Raw genomic sequence first — 19,125 nt, forward strand, 5'->3', positions numbered from 1 at the left:
CAGACGTCAAGTTAGGTTAATTCATTAGAAGTAAATGCTGCCACGTTCAGGTTGGAGCTGACATCGTGCAAACAGAGCGGCTGCTCCCGCCGTCTTTTATCCAACATTTTTTATTTTGTTACGTCTTTTATCGCTTAAAATGAGTCCACAAACTATCACTATTGCTTCTACATCGTCTGACATGTTTGTTACTTTAAATTAACATATGGTATGTTGGGGGGTTTACGGGATTTTTTTCAGGAATCGGATGTTCATGAGTGAAATCGGTTTGTGCCGTGTGGCTGGACACACGAACCGATCGAACCTGTTGGACTTTTATCGGCTCTGTGGTCACAAAAGTTTGGAAAATCGGCCGACAATCCTTAAATCGCGCCGTGTGAACCAGACCTAAAACTCACAAGCTCTGCTCTTCTCATCTCGACCTCTGCCCTAACGCTCTCTGACGCTGGTCGCTATGGTAACATTTACACCTTCAAAATAAGATACAGATGCGCCACAAAAACGAACATTTTACTTTCGTGAAAATTTTAACTCATGATAACAACTAATGGGAGCCCTGAACCTGTTTCTCTGCAAGGAGACGGTCCCATCTGGGAGTGATGAGAGACAATGACACCCGAAGTGTTGCTGATGCTCAGGGTGCCTGGTCTCTCTAGTGGCGAAGCAGTTTGAAGCTTCGTTGCCTCATTAACGAGCCGGTCACCATATCATGCAGAGCTTGGGATGTGGAATCACCTGCCGGGATAAATTCATTCTCATGTCTCTTCTCTGGGCCTTTTTCCTTCGCAAAGAAACTTTCCAAAGACATCTGATCCGTTTCTGACTGATTCTGCTGCTTGTGGGCTCAATGTTGGCGCGCAAGACATAACTGAGAGAATCCGTGTAAAGGATTTTCAAAATAAAACTCATCCAGACTTAGATAATACTTAAAAGGGAAATATTTAATTATTTCTTGTGCTGCCTGGTACCAATTGGTCCACGGACCGGTACCGGTCCGTGGCCCGGAGATTGGGGACAACTGCTCTAGAGGGTCAAATAAAAAACTATTGCAGGCCAGATTTGGCCCCCGGGCCTCAGGTTTGGCACACATGCTTTAAACCATCTCTGTCTTCATTCTTTCCCTGGATGGATTAAAAGCTACCTTTAGGGCGGTACTGGCAAAACAGTTGGGTCCGGTGAATCCTGGATCGCAGATGCAGCGCTGATCCAGACAGTCTCCGTGTCCCCCACAGTGGCCGTCACAGGGCGGCCCGATGTACAGGTTCTCCACACCCCACTGGATGTCAGAGTGCTGCTGGTAAAACCGGAACCGCACCGCACTGAGGAAAAGAACAAGCTTCATTCAGCAACACAGAATCACATAACTAATTAAACTTTCAGTACATGAAGCCTCTGGCTAAACTTTCATTTCAGTCCATAATCAATAATTATTGATTGTTTTTTCTGTTTTAAATATCTGAAATAATGCCAAACTGGTGCCATAACATTTCCTCCTTTATCCAGAGTTTTCACTCAGCATCGTTTTTTATTTTTAAGCAGTTATGAAGCACGGTGGCGAAACCTTAAACTGCTGCTGCGCCAGTTACTCAACTGGTTGTTGCTAGGTAACCAAAGACTGAGAGAGTTAGTTGATTCCACCAGTCTTGCTTAGCTGGCCATAAGAGGTTGAGCAGGTTAAGCCTTTCTTCTGCCTACATTTCCCAGAATGCTGTGCAGTTCTGGATCGGGCCAGGTACCAATTGGTCAGTGAATATTCTGTACATCCTCATCTTCCCAAAAAAGTTGGGGTTTTTTTTTAAAGAAAGAGGTGGGGATTCTATTGCAAAAATTACTTTTGGCAAAATACTACTTAGGCCATTATTTTAGGAAGGTGAGGATATTGAACATTCTATCTGGTTTATTATATATTGATATTGATCACCTGTCTATCACAATATATACTGTCATTGATTTATCGTGAAGGCTAGCTAAAATCATGAAGAGGTAGGTGATGGACAGCTCACGTTTCAGCCAGGCTGTCTGGAAGTGGGTAGACTGCCCTTTTCCAGCTCTCAGCAGGGAAGAAAACTGACGGCTGGGAGACCTGACCGCCACAGCGAGGGTCAGCAGGCAGGCACTGAGGGACCAGGTACTTCCATGTAACTCCAAAATCTACCGAATACTGAACGTGAATCTGTCGATCGGCTGGACGGTCTGGAACATTGCAGCCAACTGCAATCTAAAAGAGAAAATGACAAGGTTTACTCACTAGATAAGGAGATCATTCAGATCAAGAAAATGCAAAAGGAATGTTTTACTCTAAATATGTCTATTAATGCTCAGATTATAACAAGTAATAAGATTAGATATCAAGCAGATGATACACAGCTCTACATTACGATGTCATTCAAAGTAGATGCTCAGAACAGATAAATGTGTGGATGTGCCAAAACTTTCTCCAGCTGAACAGAAACAAAACTGAAGTTATTATTTTGAACCTAAAGAGGGACATTCTAGAGTCAATGCACAGCTTCAGTTATTATGAATAAAAACCAGTGACCAGGCCTGAATTCTGGGTGTAGTGATAAACTCTGACCTGAACCTTCAGAGCCACACAAAGACGGTTACAAAGTCGGCCTTCTATCACCTGGAGAACATTTCCAGGATTAGAGGACTAATGTCCCAGCGAGATCTAGAGAAACTCATCCATGCGTTTAATCTTTAGTCACATTGATTACTGCAACAGTGTCTTCACAGGTCTGCCTAAAAAAATCAATCAGATTCAGAACGCTGCTGCTGGAGTTCTGACTAAAACCAGGAAGATAGAGAACATCACCCAGTTCTAAAGTCCTTCCACTGGCTCCCTGTAGCTCAGAGGATAGACTTTAAAATTCTGTTGTTAGTTAATAAATCACTGAACGGTTTAGCACCACAACACGTAAAAGATCTGCTGTTGTATCAACCTTCCAGAACCTCTCAGGTTTTCTGGTTCTGATCTGCATCCCCAGAACCAAACATGGAGAAGCAGCATTCAGTTTATGTTCTAATCTGGAACAAACTTTCAGAAAACTGAAAGACACTGAGTTATATTTGCTTTTTATTAATAATAAGTTAATATAGATTAATTCTAGCCTTGTTCCCAATGTTTTAGTACTTCTTTTTATTTTGCCACTGTAATGTAATGTTTCTTTTGTGTTTTTTTATTATAATGTTTTTATTTAAAGCACTCTGGACTACCTTGTTGCTGAAAAGCACTATACTAATAAACTTGGCATTACCTTGAATTGCATGACCCAGCCTTTATCTGGAACAATATCACGTGTGACAGCATACACTTCTCTCCCATCTGCATTTCCACACACCATCACACCATCAGGGGAGTTGCAGAAGCGCTGCACAGAGCAATCCTCAGAGAAAAGCCAGTGGTCACTCACTGAGAACAAAATGAAGCAAATATTAGAAACCTAAAGAAACGCCTGTGTTTCTCAGTGACAAGCAGCGGTTGTTGAATTACCTATAGGCGTTTCTTCCTGTTCATTCAGCTGACTGACTCTTCCAGAAGTCTCATCTGCAGGCGCTCTCTCATGGTTGGGCAGAGCCACGCCTCCGAATGTGTCAGAGATCTGGGCCCGCGGGTCTGATCCGGCGATGAGGACGTTGTCCAGAGCCCAGTCGCTTCGGTCTGCGCCTTCATGCTGCGGCTGCCACCACCGCACCCGCACTCCTTCTTGACGTGCAGCAGGGGGCAGCAGCACATTTACGAACCTGAGAAGACGAAACACAGAGACTGCAGCTGCGTTTCCATTACAAATGTGAGCAAAACTCAGTTGATAATTTGCTAATGTTAAAAATTTGGAATTGCTGTGTTTCCTTTAAAATAAGTTTGTTCACGCATTAAAAACATGGCGCGCCATCATCCTCCTATTACTTCCTGTTGTCGTCTTTGTGCAGTACCTTGTAGACGACTAGGGGCGGCAGTGGAGGAATAAAACTCACCCAGGTTTGGTGTAGAGATCGTAGAAGATCTCCGTGAGTAAATGCCAGTTAATTCCCCCGTTCAAGCTGTACTCCAGAAGGACTCCCTGGTTCCGGTTGCTGGGAGGAATCATGCAGCCATACATGAAGTAGAACTGGATGAACTCCGCATTCGTCAGATTCAGATCCACCGTCACCAGCTGCCGGGTGCATGACTGCGCAAAGACAAATGGAGAGATGTAGTCTGAGAGAATCAAATGTAGAAATCAAATTCTTTACTTCCTAAAGTATTTTTGAAGTCACAAAGGGTTTGAATTATGTAAGGAGGTATAATTTATGTTTTTCTAACATTGCCATGTTCTTTAAACCCCTTTAACTTCCTTAGGGCTCCAACTAAAGAGCAAGTTTGATACTGAATGAAACATTTAGGATAACTGTTGAAACCGACCTTTATTATTGCTTTTATAATGAAAAACATGGCTTATCTGGTGTTTAAGAGAGTCTTACCAGGTATTTATGGTCTAGTTTCTGGAGCAAAATATGAAATAAGATAGAACTAACTTTCAAGTAACTTTTCAGCAAGATATAGGAGCTTGATTTACGTAAATAATTCCTTAATATTGAGGAAAAGTTCTAATTACACTGGCAGATTTCATTCATTTATAATATTAGAAATATACCTTGTTATAAGTGGAAAAAATTCCAGTTGAAATAATACTTTTTAATCAGTAATTAAAACAAGCTCCTACATCTTGCTGAAAAGGTACTAGTTTCGTCTATTTTAAGTGTATTAATATATTTGCACTACATAAAAATTGTAAGATTTTATGCTTTTGCAGTGTAAAATGTAATGGAAAAACCTTTGCCACACATAAAGACAGACATTTTATTACTTATTCTCAAATATAAATCTTTCAGACATTATTGTTAACTATCTGACTTTCCTTCAGTGAAAAACATATTGGATCTTTCGCAGGTTTGATAGCAGAAATTTCAGTCTTTGCCAGGAGAATTTTAACTCCTACATTAACATATTTCACATAGTCCTTTCTGTGCAAAATCCTTGTTATGATGTACTGCATAATACATCATAATACATATTAACCTTAGCCAGATATATGAAGCTAATCAGAGACTTTTATCACACAGTAGACCAAACAGTATTCTCTGGACTCTTCTGCTGTGGATTGAATGGTTTTGCCAGTGTAGCTCCATGTAGGCTGTGATGTGAAGTTAATTCCAACTCAGCTGTCAAGTGGGACCTGCATAGTCACTGGACAAGGCCCCATCCATCCCTCACACCTAGGCAGAATCTTCAGCACAGGCGGACCTACCCCGCTGAAGTGCAGCGCAGCTCCAGAAGCCACAGCTCCACACACGGAGCTGAGCTTCCCACCCGTGAGAACGTGCCAGTGGCTGAGTGACGGCGCTCGACTGAAGCTGTCCTTCAGCTGGGATGGCAGCGGCAGCACCGGCTCGTCACAGTACTCTCCTCCCCACTCCGGGTCACACCTGGCATGGGAAGTGAATTTGGAAACAAGAAGAACCATACAATGTTAATATTGAATAACATAATAGGGATAAAATTTTTATTTAGTTTGGGGGGGTTTTTTGGGTCAGAAAATAAGATTAAGATTCAAACCTCTTTTAACTAAACAGGCCCAAACATTTTTCGCTTTTCTTTAATGGTGACCTTTTATGCTTCCTGTGAGCAGGTAAGTCTGTACAAAACATGTTCACTAGATTTCATTTAAATAATTTTTACATCATCATATTTTAGTTCTGCCAATTTTGAGCTGTTTTTAGGGCCTCCTGTCACTCTAAATCCAAATACGCTGCTGGCCATGCTGCACAACTCAACGTTTACATGTGAAAATGGCTGCACATTGATGCACAGTTATACAATCATACATCTTTGAAAAGCAGAAGCAAAGCCTCCTGCACAACCAACAAGAATGCAGCAAGTGGTAAGTCAACAACAAAACACTAGTCTTTTCCAGCAGCCATTGTACAGCTGTAAGACCAGCTGACTAAATGTGCTACAGCTCTGCTTGGGTTGCAACTCCTGGCTTCACTGGAGTTGCTAGGCAACGGCTCAGTGCCCATTGAATGTGATTTAACAAGGTTTTTGAAACAGCTCATTTTCCAGACACCAAAAAATATTAACTTTCTGCCAGAAATGACTTGGTGTTTTTTCTTAAATGCTTAAGACACAAATGGAACCATACAATGTGCAAAATATTAAATTTGCATCAATATCACCTTTAGCATGTAAAACTGTGTATATTTAGTTTAATGAATGTACTGTATAAAGTTAGATTTTGACTTTAATGCCTTAGTGTTGATGTTCCAGATACAACCAGTATTTTCTTTTCTAGTGATGCGTATGTTTTGTCACTTACACACAGGAGCTCTGTTGGCAGCGGCCGTGTCCAGAGCACATATCAGGACAGCCAGTCACCAATGTACAGGTTATCCAGAGCCCAGGTCTGCTGCTTGTCAAAGGGAGCCTGCTGGAACCAGCGGAACCTCGTGGCAGGAGATCTGGAAAAGTTGAAAAAGGGAAAGATAAACTTTACAAGATTGGATAAGTTATATGCTCCTTTTGAGTTTGTATTTTAGTTCAACAGTTGTGTCTTTCTTGGTGTTGGCTTGTGTTCTGCTCTGATTTTTGTTGGGACTTGTACTACAAAAAAATGTTTTTGGGGTTTAATCTAAGTGGCTTCAGGTTAAAGTCAGAATTAATAGTGTCAGAATCAAAACAGATACTGCTAAAAATCTATAGCCACATTTTCCAAATTCTTCCTCTGGAATATTTTACTAACAAGGTGGAATTTTATATGTAACAGGGTTTTATTTTAACAGTATTATAGATATGAAGTTTGTCAAAATGTATTTGTTCTTTAAATTTCTTTCTTTCCAGGAGAAACAACAAATTGTTCTGGAATTTTATTTGTGTTTTCAGTTCCGTTATGCTGCTCTTGACAGTTGGTGGTTACCATAGCAACCAGTAACTGCCAGCTCCGCCCTCTTTTGTCTGTTACCGTCTGTAACTGTGGCATGTACTGCGACCAGCTCTGTGTTTTCATTTATAAGTAGTACATCATATATAGTGTTAGGTGAGTAATTTGGCTATGCTTTCTATATGTTTTGAACTCTTATGATTAATGTTGCATTTTAGCTATGTTTAATTTTACAGCTGCTAGCTGCTGTCAACTGCTCATTGGGACCTATTGCTCTGTAGTTTATTTAGTTATTTATTGTATTTTATTTAATGCATAGGGGCAGAAGCTGCTGGACTGATGTTAACCACCAACTTGATTTCCTCTTTTGTTAGGATAAATACAGTGAACCTGAGTGTGTCTGTCATGAAATCAACCTCCTGGACTTGTTAAATATATATTCTTAACTTCATAGTTGGGAATCAATATGACTATTTTTAATATTAATATTGCAACTTTCTGGCAAATTTTCATTATTTAAAAGCCTGACCTCCCAATTCCAATTTTGGCCAATACAGTTTTGTTTTTTTTGGCCTGGAAAGTTGCTAAATATAGCAATAAAGTCAATGAAATGAATTGATAGTGGGGTGACTATTGTTAACTGCAAACATGCAGACATAACCTGGTGGGCCGGTCTATCAGTCAAACCTCTTTCAAAGCAAAAGAAGACAGTGGCTGATTTTTAGACCTTTGTGGAGAAAGTAAAGATCAATGGATAAGATCGGCTTCACGTGTAAATATCGGCCAATCGCCGATCTCCCAAAATTAAGGAGAACTGTGCTGATTTATCGATGCACCCCCAATTTTTAGGGTAAATGCCTGAACACAATAGAGAAGAAAAAAGCAAAACAATCCTGACATACAGTATTCTGTACTAGTATATAATAATCATCTTAAGTTGGCAAAGCGTAGATCTCTGCTGACCTTGCGTATGATGGGATAGACAGGGTGACACGGCCCCACTTGTTGTAAGTGTCTGAAACGAGAATCCGCTGCAGAGTATAAGAAGAGCAGTCGGGACTTGTAGGCAGGCAGTCTCTGACCAGCGGCTGCCAAGTCAGACCCAGATCCAGTGAATACTCCAACTCCACAGCTGCAAAAAGAAGAACAGACACTTAAAAACTCCTCCATTCATCTATTTACAGATTACCTTTAAAACAGCAGACTTGGGTAGTAACTAGCTACAGTTACACAATTACATATCAGTATATATATATATATATATATTTTTTTTTATGTACTCTTGGGAGTATTTTACTATGCTTTGCTTTCTACTTTTGAGTAATTTTATTATGAAGTATGTCTACTCTTGAGTAAAATTTCTGGATTTTCTACCCAAAAAAACATGTTTTAACCAAAAATTCACTAGACGCAGACACACACCAGCAGTTTTTGTTAAAGTTTTATGATTTAGTATTTTTTTTTATAAATTAGTGTAATTTTGTTCCTTAAAATACCCAAATTTCGACTTCACTTCATATTTTGGTCCGTCTGATAATGAACTTTTTAAATATTAAATGACAGAAATAATTCCAATAATAATAAGACAGAGATAATTTAATCAGTACTTGAGGCAACATTTTACCAAATACTTTACTGTTACTATAGTAATTTCTTGGATGCTACTTTTTACTTTTACTTGAGTAAAAATATATGTTACACTTACTAGAGTATAATTTTTGGGTACTCTGCCCACCTTCGTTAAATAGGTCACCTTATGAAAATATTTACAAACTTCTATCATATTATTCTCATTTATTTTCCTTTTAAAATAAAACATGCAAATTTTAAGTTTTTAACGAATGCAAATAATAATGTTTGCTTATGAGTTCCTGTTGCTTACAGTAGCAAGAATTAGTGACAGAGCAGGATGCAGAAAAGTCAAACTGGATGAAAGCGTCTTGGCCCAAACTAATGTCAGTAGTGACGGCATATCGTGTGTTGGATTTCTCAATGAAAGCGAAAGCTGGTCCGTCAGAACCACACACAGGCATTCGGGTTCCACCCGGGTGGAGGAGCCATGACCGTCCGTCGATCGAGGAGAAATCATCTTCCAGTGGCCCCCAGCCGCTAGCACTGCCTCCCACCACAACCTAAAGTATAAAAGAGAAAATGTTACCTGATGGCAGAGACAGGAGAGTCTAAAGAGGAGTCAAACTCGTTTTCAGTTGTGGCAGAAGGCATTGAAAAAACTACTTATCAAACTTAAAATACATGTTTCACCCAGTGTATTATAAGCCTGGCAGCCTGTCAGGCTTTATTCACCCCCCACCAGGCTGAGTGTTGTTTCTTTATTTTAAGTAATTTTATTAATACACAAATAACAGTGATAGCAAAGACAGGTTAGGCTACGTTTATACATAATAAAACATTTGTAATCTTCAGCAAACTCTTACCTATTTAAAAAGATAACATTTGAATATAAATACACAACCTACTGACAGACTAGTTTTATTTAATCCACTGCTGTATTTTCTTTGTTGTTGATGTTTTACTTGCGAAATTTAATACCAACTTTTAACATTTTTTAACAAAAAAAACCCCAGTGGTGCAACTGGGTTAGCCAGATTTCTGGAGGAAATCCTAAAATATTATAGCTTTTTCTGAAATCAATGAATACTTCCTAAAAATAAAATATTTACATATTTTCAAATTGTAGTAATTTGCCACTACACAGATAAAAACTGATTTCATTTGACTAATACAATAATATGTTAGCACAAAACTGTTATCTTGTATTGTATTTATGTGGCCCTCTAGATTCTTCAGGGCCACATAAATAGCTTTAGTGGGCCAGGATTTGGCCTGTGGGCCTCGAGTTTGACATACGTGATCTATAGAATGTCAATATATGGTGAAAATAATTAGACAATTCAGTTTACATATATAACGCACATTCACAACAAATATTTCAAGGCATTTAAAAAAAATAAATAAATAAATAAATAAAATCACACACATTTCAATTGATCCTAGTTATGAAATGCTACAAAATGTTTAGTTAATTATTCAATGTAGTTTAAAATGTTTCCATCTAAGGAAACCCAACAGGTTGCATTGAGTCACTAACTTGCTGCATTAACTCCTCCTGTACGAACACAGTAGCAGCAATCGCTAGACTTTACTTTAAGGCAATCGCTCATACTGAGCATGCATGTAGAGACAGTGAAGAGGAAAAACTCCCCTTTAACAGAAAGAAACCTTCAGTAGAACCAGAACCTGGTTCCGTACTACCGAGCATCTGGCATGACCAACTGGGGGTTTTGATTATTATGATTAATTATGTTCACTTTATGGATAAATTCACTTCATGTACCTGATCTATGACCCATGGGCTGTAAAAGTGACCATTTTCTGATGGCTGCCACCAGCGCAGACGAGTGGCAGGTGTTCTGGCACGCAGTGGGATCTCCAGAGCCACCAGCCGAGCCTGGTTACTGGCATTACTGAAGAGAAACTCCTGGAGCAGTCCCCAGGTTAGGCCTCCATCCACAGAGAACTGCAGCAGAACAGGCTGAGAACGAGGATCCGGTGCCGCTTTGCCACAGCCAAGGCGAAGGAAGAACTGAACAAACCTGAGGAAGAACGAAAAGTTTATAATCAGAACTGAAAATTCTAAATGTTTCAAACATTTTCAAAGTAATGTAACTGTTTTGGGTGTTGGTTTAAAGCAGATGTACCTTGCATTTGACAGATCCATATCGTTGGTGACCAACATGCGTAGACCATCCTCGCTGAAGAACAGGTGGTTTCCGCTGGACATGATGCCACATTTCCTGGATGGTTTTCCTCCACTCAGCAGAGTGAAATGCTCAGCATCCACAGCTCCTCCTCGATAAAGAAGCAGAAGCCAGACATATTTATTAAAGTTTACTACATATATGCAGTTATTCTGCAAACAACTGCACATACTGTACCTACCTCATCAAACGGGGATGCAAGCAATTAATCAAGCAATTGTTGATTAACAGTTAAAATTAGTTCAAAACGATTAACTAACAGCATCCAATTAGACCTTCTTTTAGTGTTGTAGTTTTTGTCACCATCCAGCAGAGGGTGCCGCTGGCCATCCTTAAGTGGAGCCAGTTGATACAGAAACAAAGATGGCGGAGGGATACCAGAATGAAGAGAAACAGTTCTAGCACAGTCCGGTTTGAGCAAAATGCACTTTATGCAGTTCTGCTTTTAAACATAAAAACTCGACAATCTGCTTAAGTTTCACTTTAGTGGGTCAGTTTCTCATTCAAAAATTACTGCTGTGACAGAAAACGGAGGGGATAACTGACAAAAATTGTAACATGATGTAAAAATCCATAATGCCAATGAGCAAGATTGATTTTGATATTTGTCCTGAGTCAAAGAACTTCATGGAGTGAAGTTTTAATTTTCCTTCAAGAGCAACAACAGAAAGTATGTCTGTATGAACAGCTCTCTGTTCATGGGGAAGTAAGTGTTTCCCATATTTTTATTATTTTCATCTTCTATTCTCCTATTTTAACAATCTAAAAGGTTCCTGTGTTTTTACATTTTATAAATATCTCTAAGTTTAATAATGTCAGAAAACCACTATTTTCAAACTCATCTGTTTATAGTTTTGTTTGATACATTATAAAGGAAACACTAATCAGCATTTTGATGTACGATGGCACTGGAGAAAATGTAATGTTTCAATTGTTGACTAAAGCACTTTGAACTGCTTTGTTGCTGAAATATGCTATACAAATAAACTTGATAGACTTGAAACTTGACCCTCTTAATACAAGAGGAAACTCAGGTTTTAATGAAAATGGCAGCTCATCAATTAATCATACCACCAATCCACTTTAGATGAACTCATTACTTGATAACTTGCATCTCCATTTTTAATACGCAGCAACAAATAACTTGATTCTTTTGTACCTTCGAAGTCCTCCTTGAGGAAGTCCGGATTTGGGATTTCTGGAACAGAGCAGTCGGGTCCAGAGAAACTGGGGTCACACACACAGTGGGTGCCGCTCACACACACTCCGTGACCGTTACACATGTCCTGACACTGAGGGCCGATGTAAACATTATCCAGCGCCCACGTTGGAGGAGCAGAACCAGCGGAGAAGTAACCTTGGAACCAGCGGAATCCTTATTGACCTGGATTCCAGGGAAAGAAATTTACAACTTACACAATTGCGATTTTAAAAACTGAGTGAGTGTTTTGGTATTTTTGCCCTTACCCACACAGGCGAAGCTTGCCAACGTGGATCAGCTCTCTCCTCCAGCCGTGTGTGGTACCGGGGAAATAGATGCTGGCAGGGTGAAGCTCTGTGGAGCAAAGCGAGGAGGGCTGAGGGCCGCCGGCACACAGCGGCACCAAAAGGTGCCATGTGGCTCCAAAGTCCCGTGAAAACTCGAGCCGAACCGGGTTTGCAGAGGAGCTCTCAGGTCGTACAGCCAACATTGATCTAAAGAAAAGAGGAAATACACAAGAGAAATGTGATTGTGATGATATTTTATCACGCAATCATAACAATCATCAATCACAATCATCATAAAGGGCCACCAGGAGGCGCTGTGGTGGTCCCAGAAAGTTGGAGGGAAGATGAGAAAAAATGTAAAAAAATAAATCCCATAAATTTTCTATCTTAAATTTTTCATCATAATTTTTTTCTGTTATTCGATAATGTTTTAAATTACAATACAAGTTAAAATGCTATCAGAGATTAGCAGTCAAATCGAATTGGCTGCTAATCAAATTCCTTGAGCTGTAAGAAAATAAAGATTTTCTTTAAAAAAAAGACAAAAGACCTTGCATTGCTGTAGAAAACATAAGAAATATATTAAATAAAATGAAATTGGATGAGAATAATATAAAATATTACATATTTTCTTATAATCAAGAGGGGATTGCTGATGGAAATTTGTATTATCCTGGTAATTAAGTCATAATATTTTATCTAATACAATTAACCAAAAGCATTTAAAGTCAGACGGGTTGAGGCAGCATTTATGCTAAATTAAGGTAATACTTTTTGAATAGTGAATAAAAAGTATTCTATAAGTTTGTTTCTTTATTTATTTTGTAACTTTGTTTGTAGCAATAGCATAGAAAATTTGGGCAAACCTGTGTTAAAGAACTATTATCAGCCTCACTAGTGTATTTCTGGGAGATTCTGTGCATTTGTTAGTGATGTGATTTCATAACATTAAAAATCTTTAGAATAAATATTAATCCATATTTCAGATAAGCCTATAAGCAATGCAAATATAATACAAAAATTGTTCAAAATCTTATTTATGATATTTATTTATGAATGTATTATCTGCATATTTTTTATTTAAGTAAATTGCAATCCATACATCATTCATCAGGTAGTAAGCCTTTTCTGGGATTGATCAGTAATGCACATCCACCACTAGGGGGCTCTCCTGTCATTCCATCACTCTTGTGATAGTTTAATGCTGATCAAAATATTATATATTTGTAAGCCTGTATATTGCTAAGGCATTTTATAACCAATCCCTAATTTTTGCGGTAAAGTTTAGAAGCATTTTCTAGTTTTATGAGTTTTTGAGCTCTGCTGTTGCCGTTAAACTAATGGCAGAAGATAAAAAACCCTGTTTATTGTCATTTTTGTGAGAAAACATGTTGAAAAGCAAATATTTAACCATATCGTCTAATTTTGGCTTATTAATTAGCTCCTATAGGAATTTATTATTTTATATTCTCGTGATTCTTTTTCTTCTATTTCTTCTATTTCTCTCAGACATCGAAGAAACAATTGCTTCTCCTGATGTCTGTGTACCTCAAACTGGATGATGGTGTTCTCATTGACGTCAATGTCCCTGGTGGTGATGGAGTGTTCTCCGAGCTCACTGGAGATGAAGACCATGGCCGATTCATCGTCTTCCCTGCATCAACACACACGCAAACACTATGATTACTCAGAGGTCAAAGTAAAAAATAATTTAAAAAAACAAACGTTTTGTAATGTTTTTACAGGTTTTATCACCGATTAGTCTGTGTGACAGAAACATATTAAATTAATCAAAACACATTTTTTCCCATGTTATAAGCAGAGCTGGGCAGAGTACACAACAATTATATTCTAGCAAAAGTAGCACTACTTCAACATATTTTACTCAAGAAAATGTAAAAAGCAGCCAGTCCAAGAAATGACTCAAATAAAAGTAAAAAAGTATTTTGGTAAAAAGTTTACTCAAGTACTGACTAACTGATCAAATTATCAATCATTTAATATTTAAAAATTACATCATCAGACGAATCAAAATATAAAAGGTAAGTGGAAATGTTGGCATTTTAAGGACAAAAATGACAATAATTCATTTAAAGAACAAAAATAACTAAATCAGGTAAAAGAAAATTTTCCCAAATCAGTTTCTTTCAATAAAAAAAACTTATGAAACTTAAAAACTGCAGGTGTGTGTCTGGTAAATTTGTGGTTAAAACATGTTTGCTTTTCATTCGGTGGGTAGAAAATCCAGAAATTTTATTCAAGAGTAGAGATACTTCATAATGAAATTACTCACGTAAAAGTAAATAGCACACTGTCAAGAAAACTGGCATAAGGGTATGAGATCTTTCCAGGCACACGCAGAAAAAGGTGCATAATGGCTTGGAAGAAATAAAGTAATCTTGTAGTTTGATTAAAAGTTAATTAAGTTGAATAAGTCTGAATAATATGAGTATAAGTAATCACTCAATAACTTTCTGCAAAGAATCTCTGATTAATGATCTGTAATGATTTAACTATGTAATGATTATGTTAATGATTAACAATAAGAGAAAGATGTGATTTATTGTTAATGAATATGAAGTTGTGATCATTTGAAATCAATTCAAACAGGTTTAACAACAGGTTGAATGTGTTTACTGAGTTGTAATAGATAAAAGTGAGTTATAGAAAAGACGAATATGCAGTACAGCCCTGATAACAGGAAATGTCGCAAGCAGTTCTGAACAGATGGCCAGGGAGCACAGGATGGGTGGTGCGGTGAGGTTGGCTGAAGCAACAGGTTTGGGGAAGTACGGACAGGTTGGGAAACTTTGGGACTTTTTCACGAGACACAGCAGATGTTCAGGAAGTCACGTAGACCAAAAGCTCCCCATACACACACATGGTAGTGAAGTGTATATAAACGGGCTGAAGAGAGGAACTGACGGTTCCCAGTCCGGCGGCGCAGAAGAAGAGACAACCTGCAGGAGCAGATGGAGCTACGGACCGCACTTCAGAACCACGGGGGAGCTCGGACTTCACACCGCTAAGAAAGGACTGGATCCCATCGCCCCATCTCTGGTTCTTTATTCGGCCGTCGGTCTCGTCTCAATCCAGCAATTTCAAACTCTGCAACAAGACTTGGAGGAAGGACAAAGGTCCCTCAGGGATGAGGAACTGGGTTTTGTAAAAGGATTCGGACCCGTTCTGCTTTGTTTCCTTTCTAAGGAGGATTTTTCCACACAAGGCAAAGACCTCAACCAAGGATGCTAGAAATTCCTGTTGCCAAAAGATCCACCATCGTCTGGGTATGAGTTGAATCTGCTCCTTGAAATTCCATTTCAGAACGTGCGACTTAAAGTTAGGGAAAGGAGACAGGGTAGTATGATTGTACATGTAAATTTTATTACACTGTTTTTGAGTTATATACGATTGATTATTGATTTGTATGTCGCATATCCCTGCTTAAGCTTGCTTAATAAATTTATACTATAAAATTCTAATGAGGTTGGTGGACATTGGAATTAATAGAGTCATTTAATCTGTGTCCAGTTCTTTTAATTAAGGTAAAACTAATGTACATGATTCCAGTAAATAGGAGGCTTCATAATTTCCTTTGGTGAGATTAAATAATGACCCTGGGACTTACATCTAAGTCACTAAACATAATCTAGCCGGTTCCAAGTGCAAGTTATGATTTAGAAAGTGAGCTACCGTTAACAGAAGTGGTTATTGGAATTATGCAGCTGCGAGGGCTACTCAGCTGATTGTTTCTTAACTGTAAAGGGTCATAACTTCTGGATTGGAGGTAGTTAGAGCTAGACGAATCACTTTCGCCACCAGTTTAAATAGATTATCTCTTATAGAGTACTTTTAGGGTAATACCCAGGTCTCAGAGATTTTCCGGACCTGTTAGACGGAGAACTGGTCAGTAGGCAGCCCTGTGAAGTAGTAAGGAGTGGGCGGGGCTGACTATTGCAGGATAACCTTCAACACAGTAGTAAAAATTACTGTTAAAATTTTAATTATTCAAAAAAGGGTTACTCAAGTGAATGTAACTAGCTACTACCCAACTGTGGTTATAAGTGAAATAATCTGCAAGCAACTAGAACTCTTTTGTCAATATTAAGGAATCACTGACTTAAAACAAGCTACAGTATAACACCTCACTGAAAGTTACTCGTAAGTTAGTTTTGTCTTCTTTCAAGTGTGCTAATATATTTGTAGTAGAAATTAGACCAAAATATCTGGCAAGATTTTGTGTTTTTGCAGTGTAAGACTCACAGGCCAGCCTTTTGGTAGGGGCAGTATAGTCCTGTGTTTCCACCAGGGTAGAAAAGCCAGTTCTCCTCATTAGGGCCTTCCTCAAAAGTGTCGATTACCATCGGTGGTTTGTGTAGAGGGCTGCCATCAATGATCAGATCATCGATCACCCACACCTCTTCCTTTTTACCTGAAGGACAAAAAATAAAACATTTACATATTAATCAGTTGTGGTTCTTATGAATGTTGTTTGGGAGACACCCTTCTTTCTGTGCCTGAAAAAAAAAGAAGGAAATACATCCGAATAATTTTTTTGGGGTCAAACTCAAGGCCCGAGGGCCAAATCTGGCCCGCCACAGCTATTTATGTGGCCCTCTAGACTCCAGAATGGTAGATAAATAGAACTTCAAAATAATAGATGTGTGCTGACATATTATTTTATCAGTAAAATCAAAGCAGCTTTTATTTGTACAGTGCCAAATTTTATCAATTCGACAAAGTATGCTAAGAAAGAAAAAAAAAGGACTGTCCACTGCCGCTACATGCTTGCTTGCAAAGTTAGTGACTCTATGCAATCAAGTGGGTCTCCTTAAAAGGAAAACTTTTTACCAATTTGAATAATAAGCTGAATTGTTAGGGATGAATATTTCTGCATGATTGGATTGGATTTAATTGACTTGCCAAACTGGCGGTGTGACCTTTAATTATTCTATCAGATTTTTTATCTACTGATAAAAATCTGTGTATATTGGTACTGATACTTCCTTTTGTAAAACATCTAGAGCTGTCATTTGTTGTGAATCAATGGCATAAAAATAACAAAAACTGAAGTTGAATCGGGGCTGCCTGCTCACCGTTGTTGTAAGGCTGCCACAGTCTGAAACGGGTGGCATTGGTCTGAGCGCTGGCTGGCAGAGGCAGGTGGAGGAACAGCGTGTCTGTGGAAGACGGGAAGTAAAACTCATCCAACAGGAGCCAGCTGATTCCTCCGTTCACAGAATACTGCAGCAGCACCGAGTGGGAGCGCTCCGGCACTCCTAAAAAAGCCCAAAGGATGAACAGTTACAGCAAAATTCAAGTAAAAAAAAATCAAAAATGGAGATCAGCGGAAGTGAAGGAGTACCTTTGGTGATAAACTTGAAAGAGAACTGGATGTAGAGAGTGTTTGAACAGTCCAGATCCCTCGACACAATCATTCGCAGTCCATCCTGAAAACAAACAGAAGAAAAAAATGTGAATGTGATTTAAATGTCCAAGTTCTGCTCTGAATTTTTTCTCTGCATAAGTTTAGCACCAGTGTTGCCAGATTGGGTGAGTTTCCTGCTGGAAAGTTAAAAATTGGGCTGCTGTTCACAAAATTCAGCAGGTTTTTAGAAAATGTTCAGAGAAAAATTATTTCAAAACAGTCATTAGGTGGCAGAAAAACAAAAACTTAAGAAAATGCCATGCTATTGAACTTATTAGTAAATTTTTTGTGAAACGTCTATAATCTGTTAAAGGTGACATAATCAATTATTAGTCATTGGTTAATCAAGTGTCCCTATATCATATTATATTTTAAAACAAAAATCTAAGTGCAACATCATAATTTAAAATGACACACACTGCAAAAACACATAATCTTACCAAGTATTTTTGGTCTAGTGTCTAGAGCAAATATCTTACTACACTGAAAATCAGACAAAACTAACTTACAAGTAACTTTTCACTAAGATATAGAAGCTTGTTTTAAGTAAATAATCCCTTGTTTTTTATGAAAATGGACTAGTTCCACTGGCAAATTATTTCACATATATCAAGACAATTCTCCCGTGTTATAAGTAAAATTTCCATGATATAAAATATTATTTACCTACAACAAGGCTCTATAACTTGCTAAAAAGTTACTTTTATTTACTTTGTCTTACTTCAAATGTGTTAAAATATTGTGTTTTTGCAGTGTAGTGCCACAAAAAACACTAGTCTAGTTGTGTTTTTAGCAATCGCAATGGGATTATATTATCAGATTATAATAATCAAACCAAAACCGTTGTAAATTTCCACAAGTCTATGAATGCAGTCGACATATAGTACATATAAGATCATATATATTTAAAATCAAATCAAGAAAATTTTTCACGAGACTATCTTGGGAAAACCTAGGGTCTTCAGTCAGAGGCTTCTTCAAATTCGCTGTAATACAGACTGCTACAGAAGATCTTTCCTGTCATCAGCCATCACCATCTACAGCAACTCTTTGAAGAACTTGAATGAATATGAGTTTCAATAACATTTAATTTTCTTTTGGGATCAATCAATTTGAATTGAATTTGAATTATATCTGGTGCTACAAACAGGAGTTTCATTGGAGGTTGAGATTTGGGTTGTTTTTTATGGAGTTGGTTTTTCATTGTGTTTGGACTGGAAACTTTCAGTCAGATCTGGCAACCCTGTTCAGCATCCTCACCCCTTTGAAAATTAGCGCAGTTCCAGATTTAAGTGGTTCTCCGCTGAGCGTCCCCCTCTCTGCGCCGTACACTTCGGGCCAAGTCTCCTGCTGCAGATTCTCGTTGAAGTCTTCCCTCAGCACCGAGGGCAGAGGAGCCAAAGGTACACAGTGTGCTCCTCCATAACCTTTATCACATCTGTATGAGAATGAACGGATTACCAGAAGGAGAAACTACTTAGAAGAAGTCAGAAATGTAGAGATTGAACTAAAT

General features: G+C 38.4%; 1 protein-coding gene across 1 annotated transcript in view; it reads right to left on the bottom strand.

Annotated features, from left to right (window-relative positions):
* The window catches only part of reln (reelin), a 158,674-nt gene that overhangs the window by 19,530 nt on the left and 120,019 nt on the right, over window positions 1-19,125 (bottom strand). Inside the window, 21 exon segments of the mRNA XM_032581667.1 lie at window positions 1,142-1,319; window positions 2,004-2,218; window positions 3,258-3,412; window positions 3,494-3,744; window positions 3,976-4,169; window positions 5,289-5,466; window positions 6,357-6,409; window positions 6,411-6,498; window positions 7,881-8,049; window positions 8,800-9,049; window positions 10,273-10,531; window positions 10,637-10,784; window positions 11,856-12,069; window positions 12,071-12,080; window positions 12,164-12,369; window positions 12,371-12,391; window positions 13,733-13,838; window positions 16,448-16,616; window positions 17,281-17,463; window positions 17,550-17,634; window positions 18,873-19,050. Of these exon segments, the coding sequence (XP_032437558.1) occupies window positions 1,142-1,319; window positions 2,004-2,218; window positions 3,258-3,412; window positions 3,494-3,744; window positions 3,976-4,169; window positions 5,289-5,466; window positions 6,357-6,409; window positions 6,411-6,498; window positions 7,881-8,049; window positions 8,800-9,049; window positions 10,273-10,531; window positions 10,637-10,784; window positions 11,856-12,069; window positions 12,071-12,080; window positions 12,164-12,369; window positions 12,371-12,391; window positions 13,733-13,838; window positions 16,448-16,616; window positions 17,281-17,463; window positions 17,550-17,634; window positions 18,873-19,050 (3,310 nt within the window).

Source organism: Xiphophorus hellerii, chromosome 2, assembly GCF_003331165.1.
Source record: "Xiphophorus hellerii strain 12219 chromosome 2, Xiphophorus_hellerii-4.1, whole genome shotgun sequence".
Taxonomy (NCBI): domain Eukaryota; kingdom Metazoa; phylum Chordata; class Actinopteri; order Cyprinodontiformes; family Poeciliidae; genus Xiphophorus; species Xiphophorus hellerii.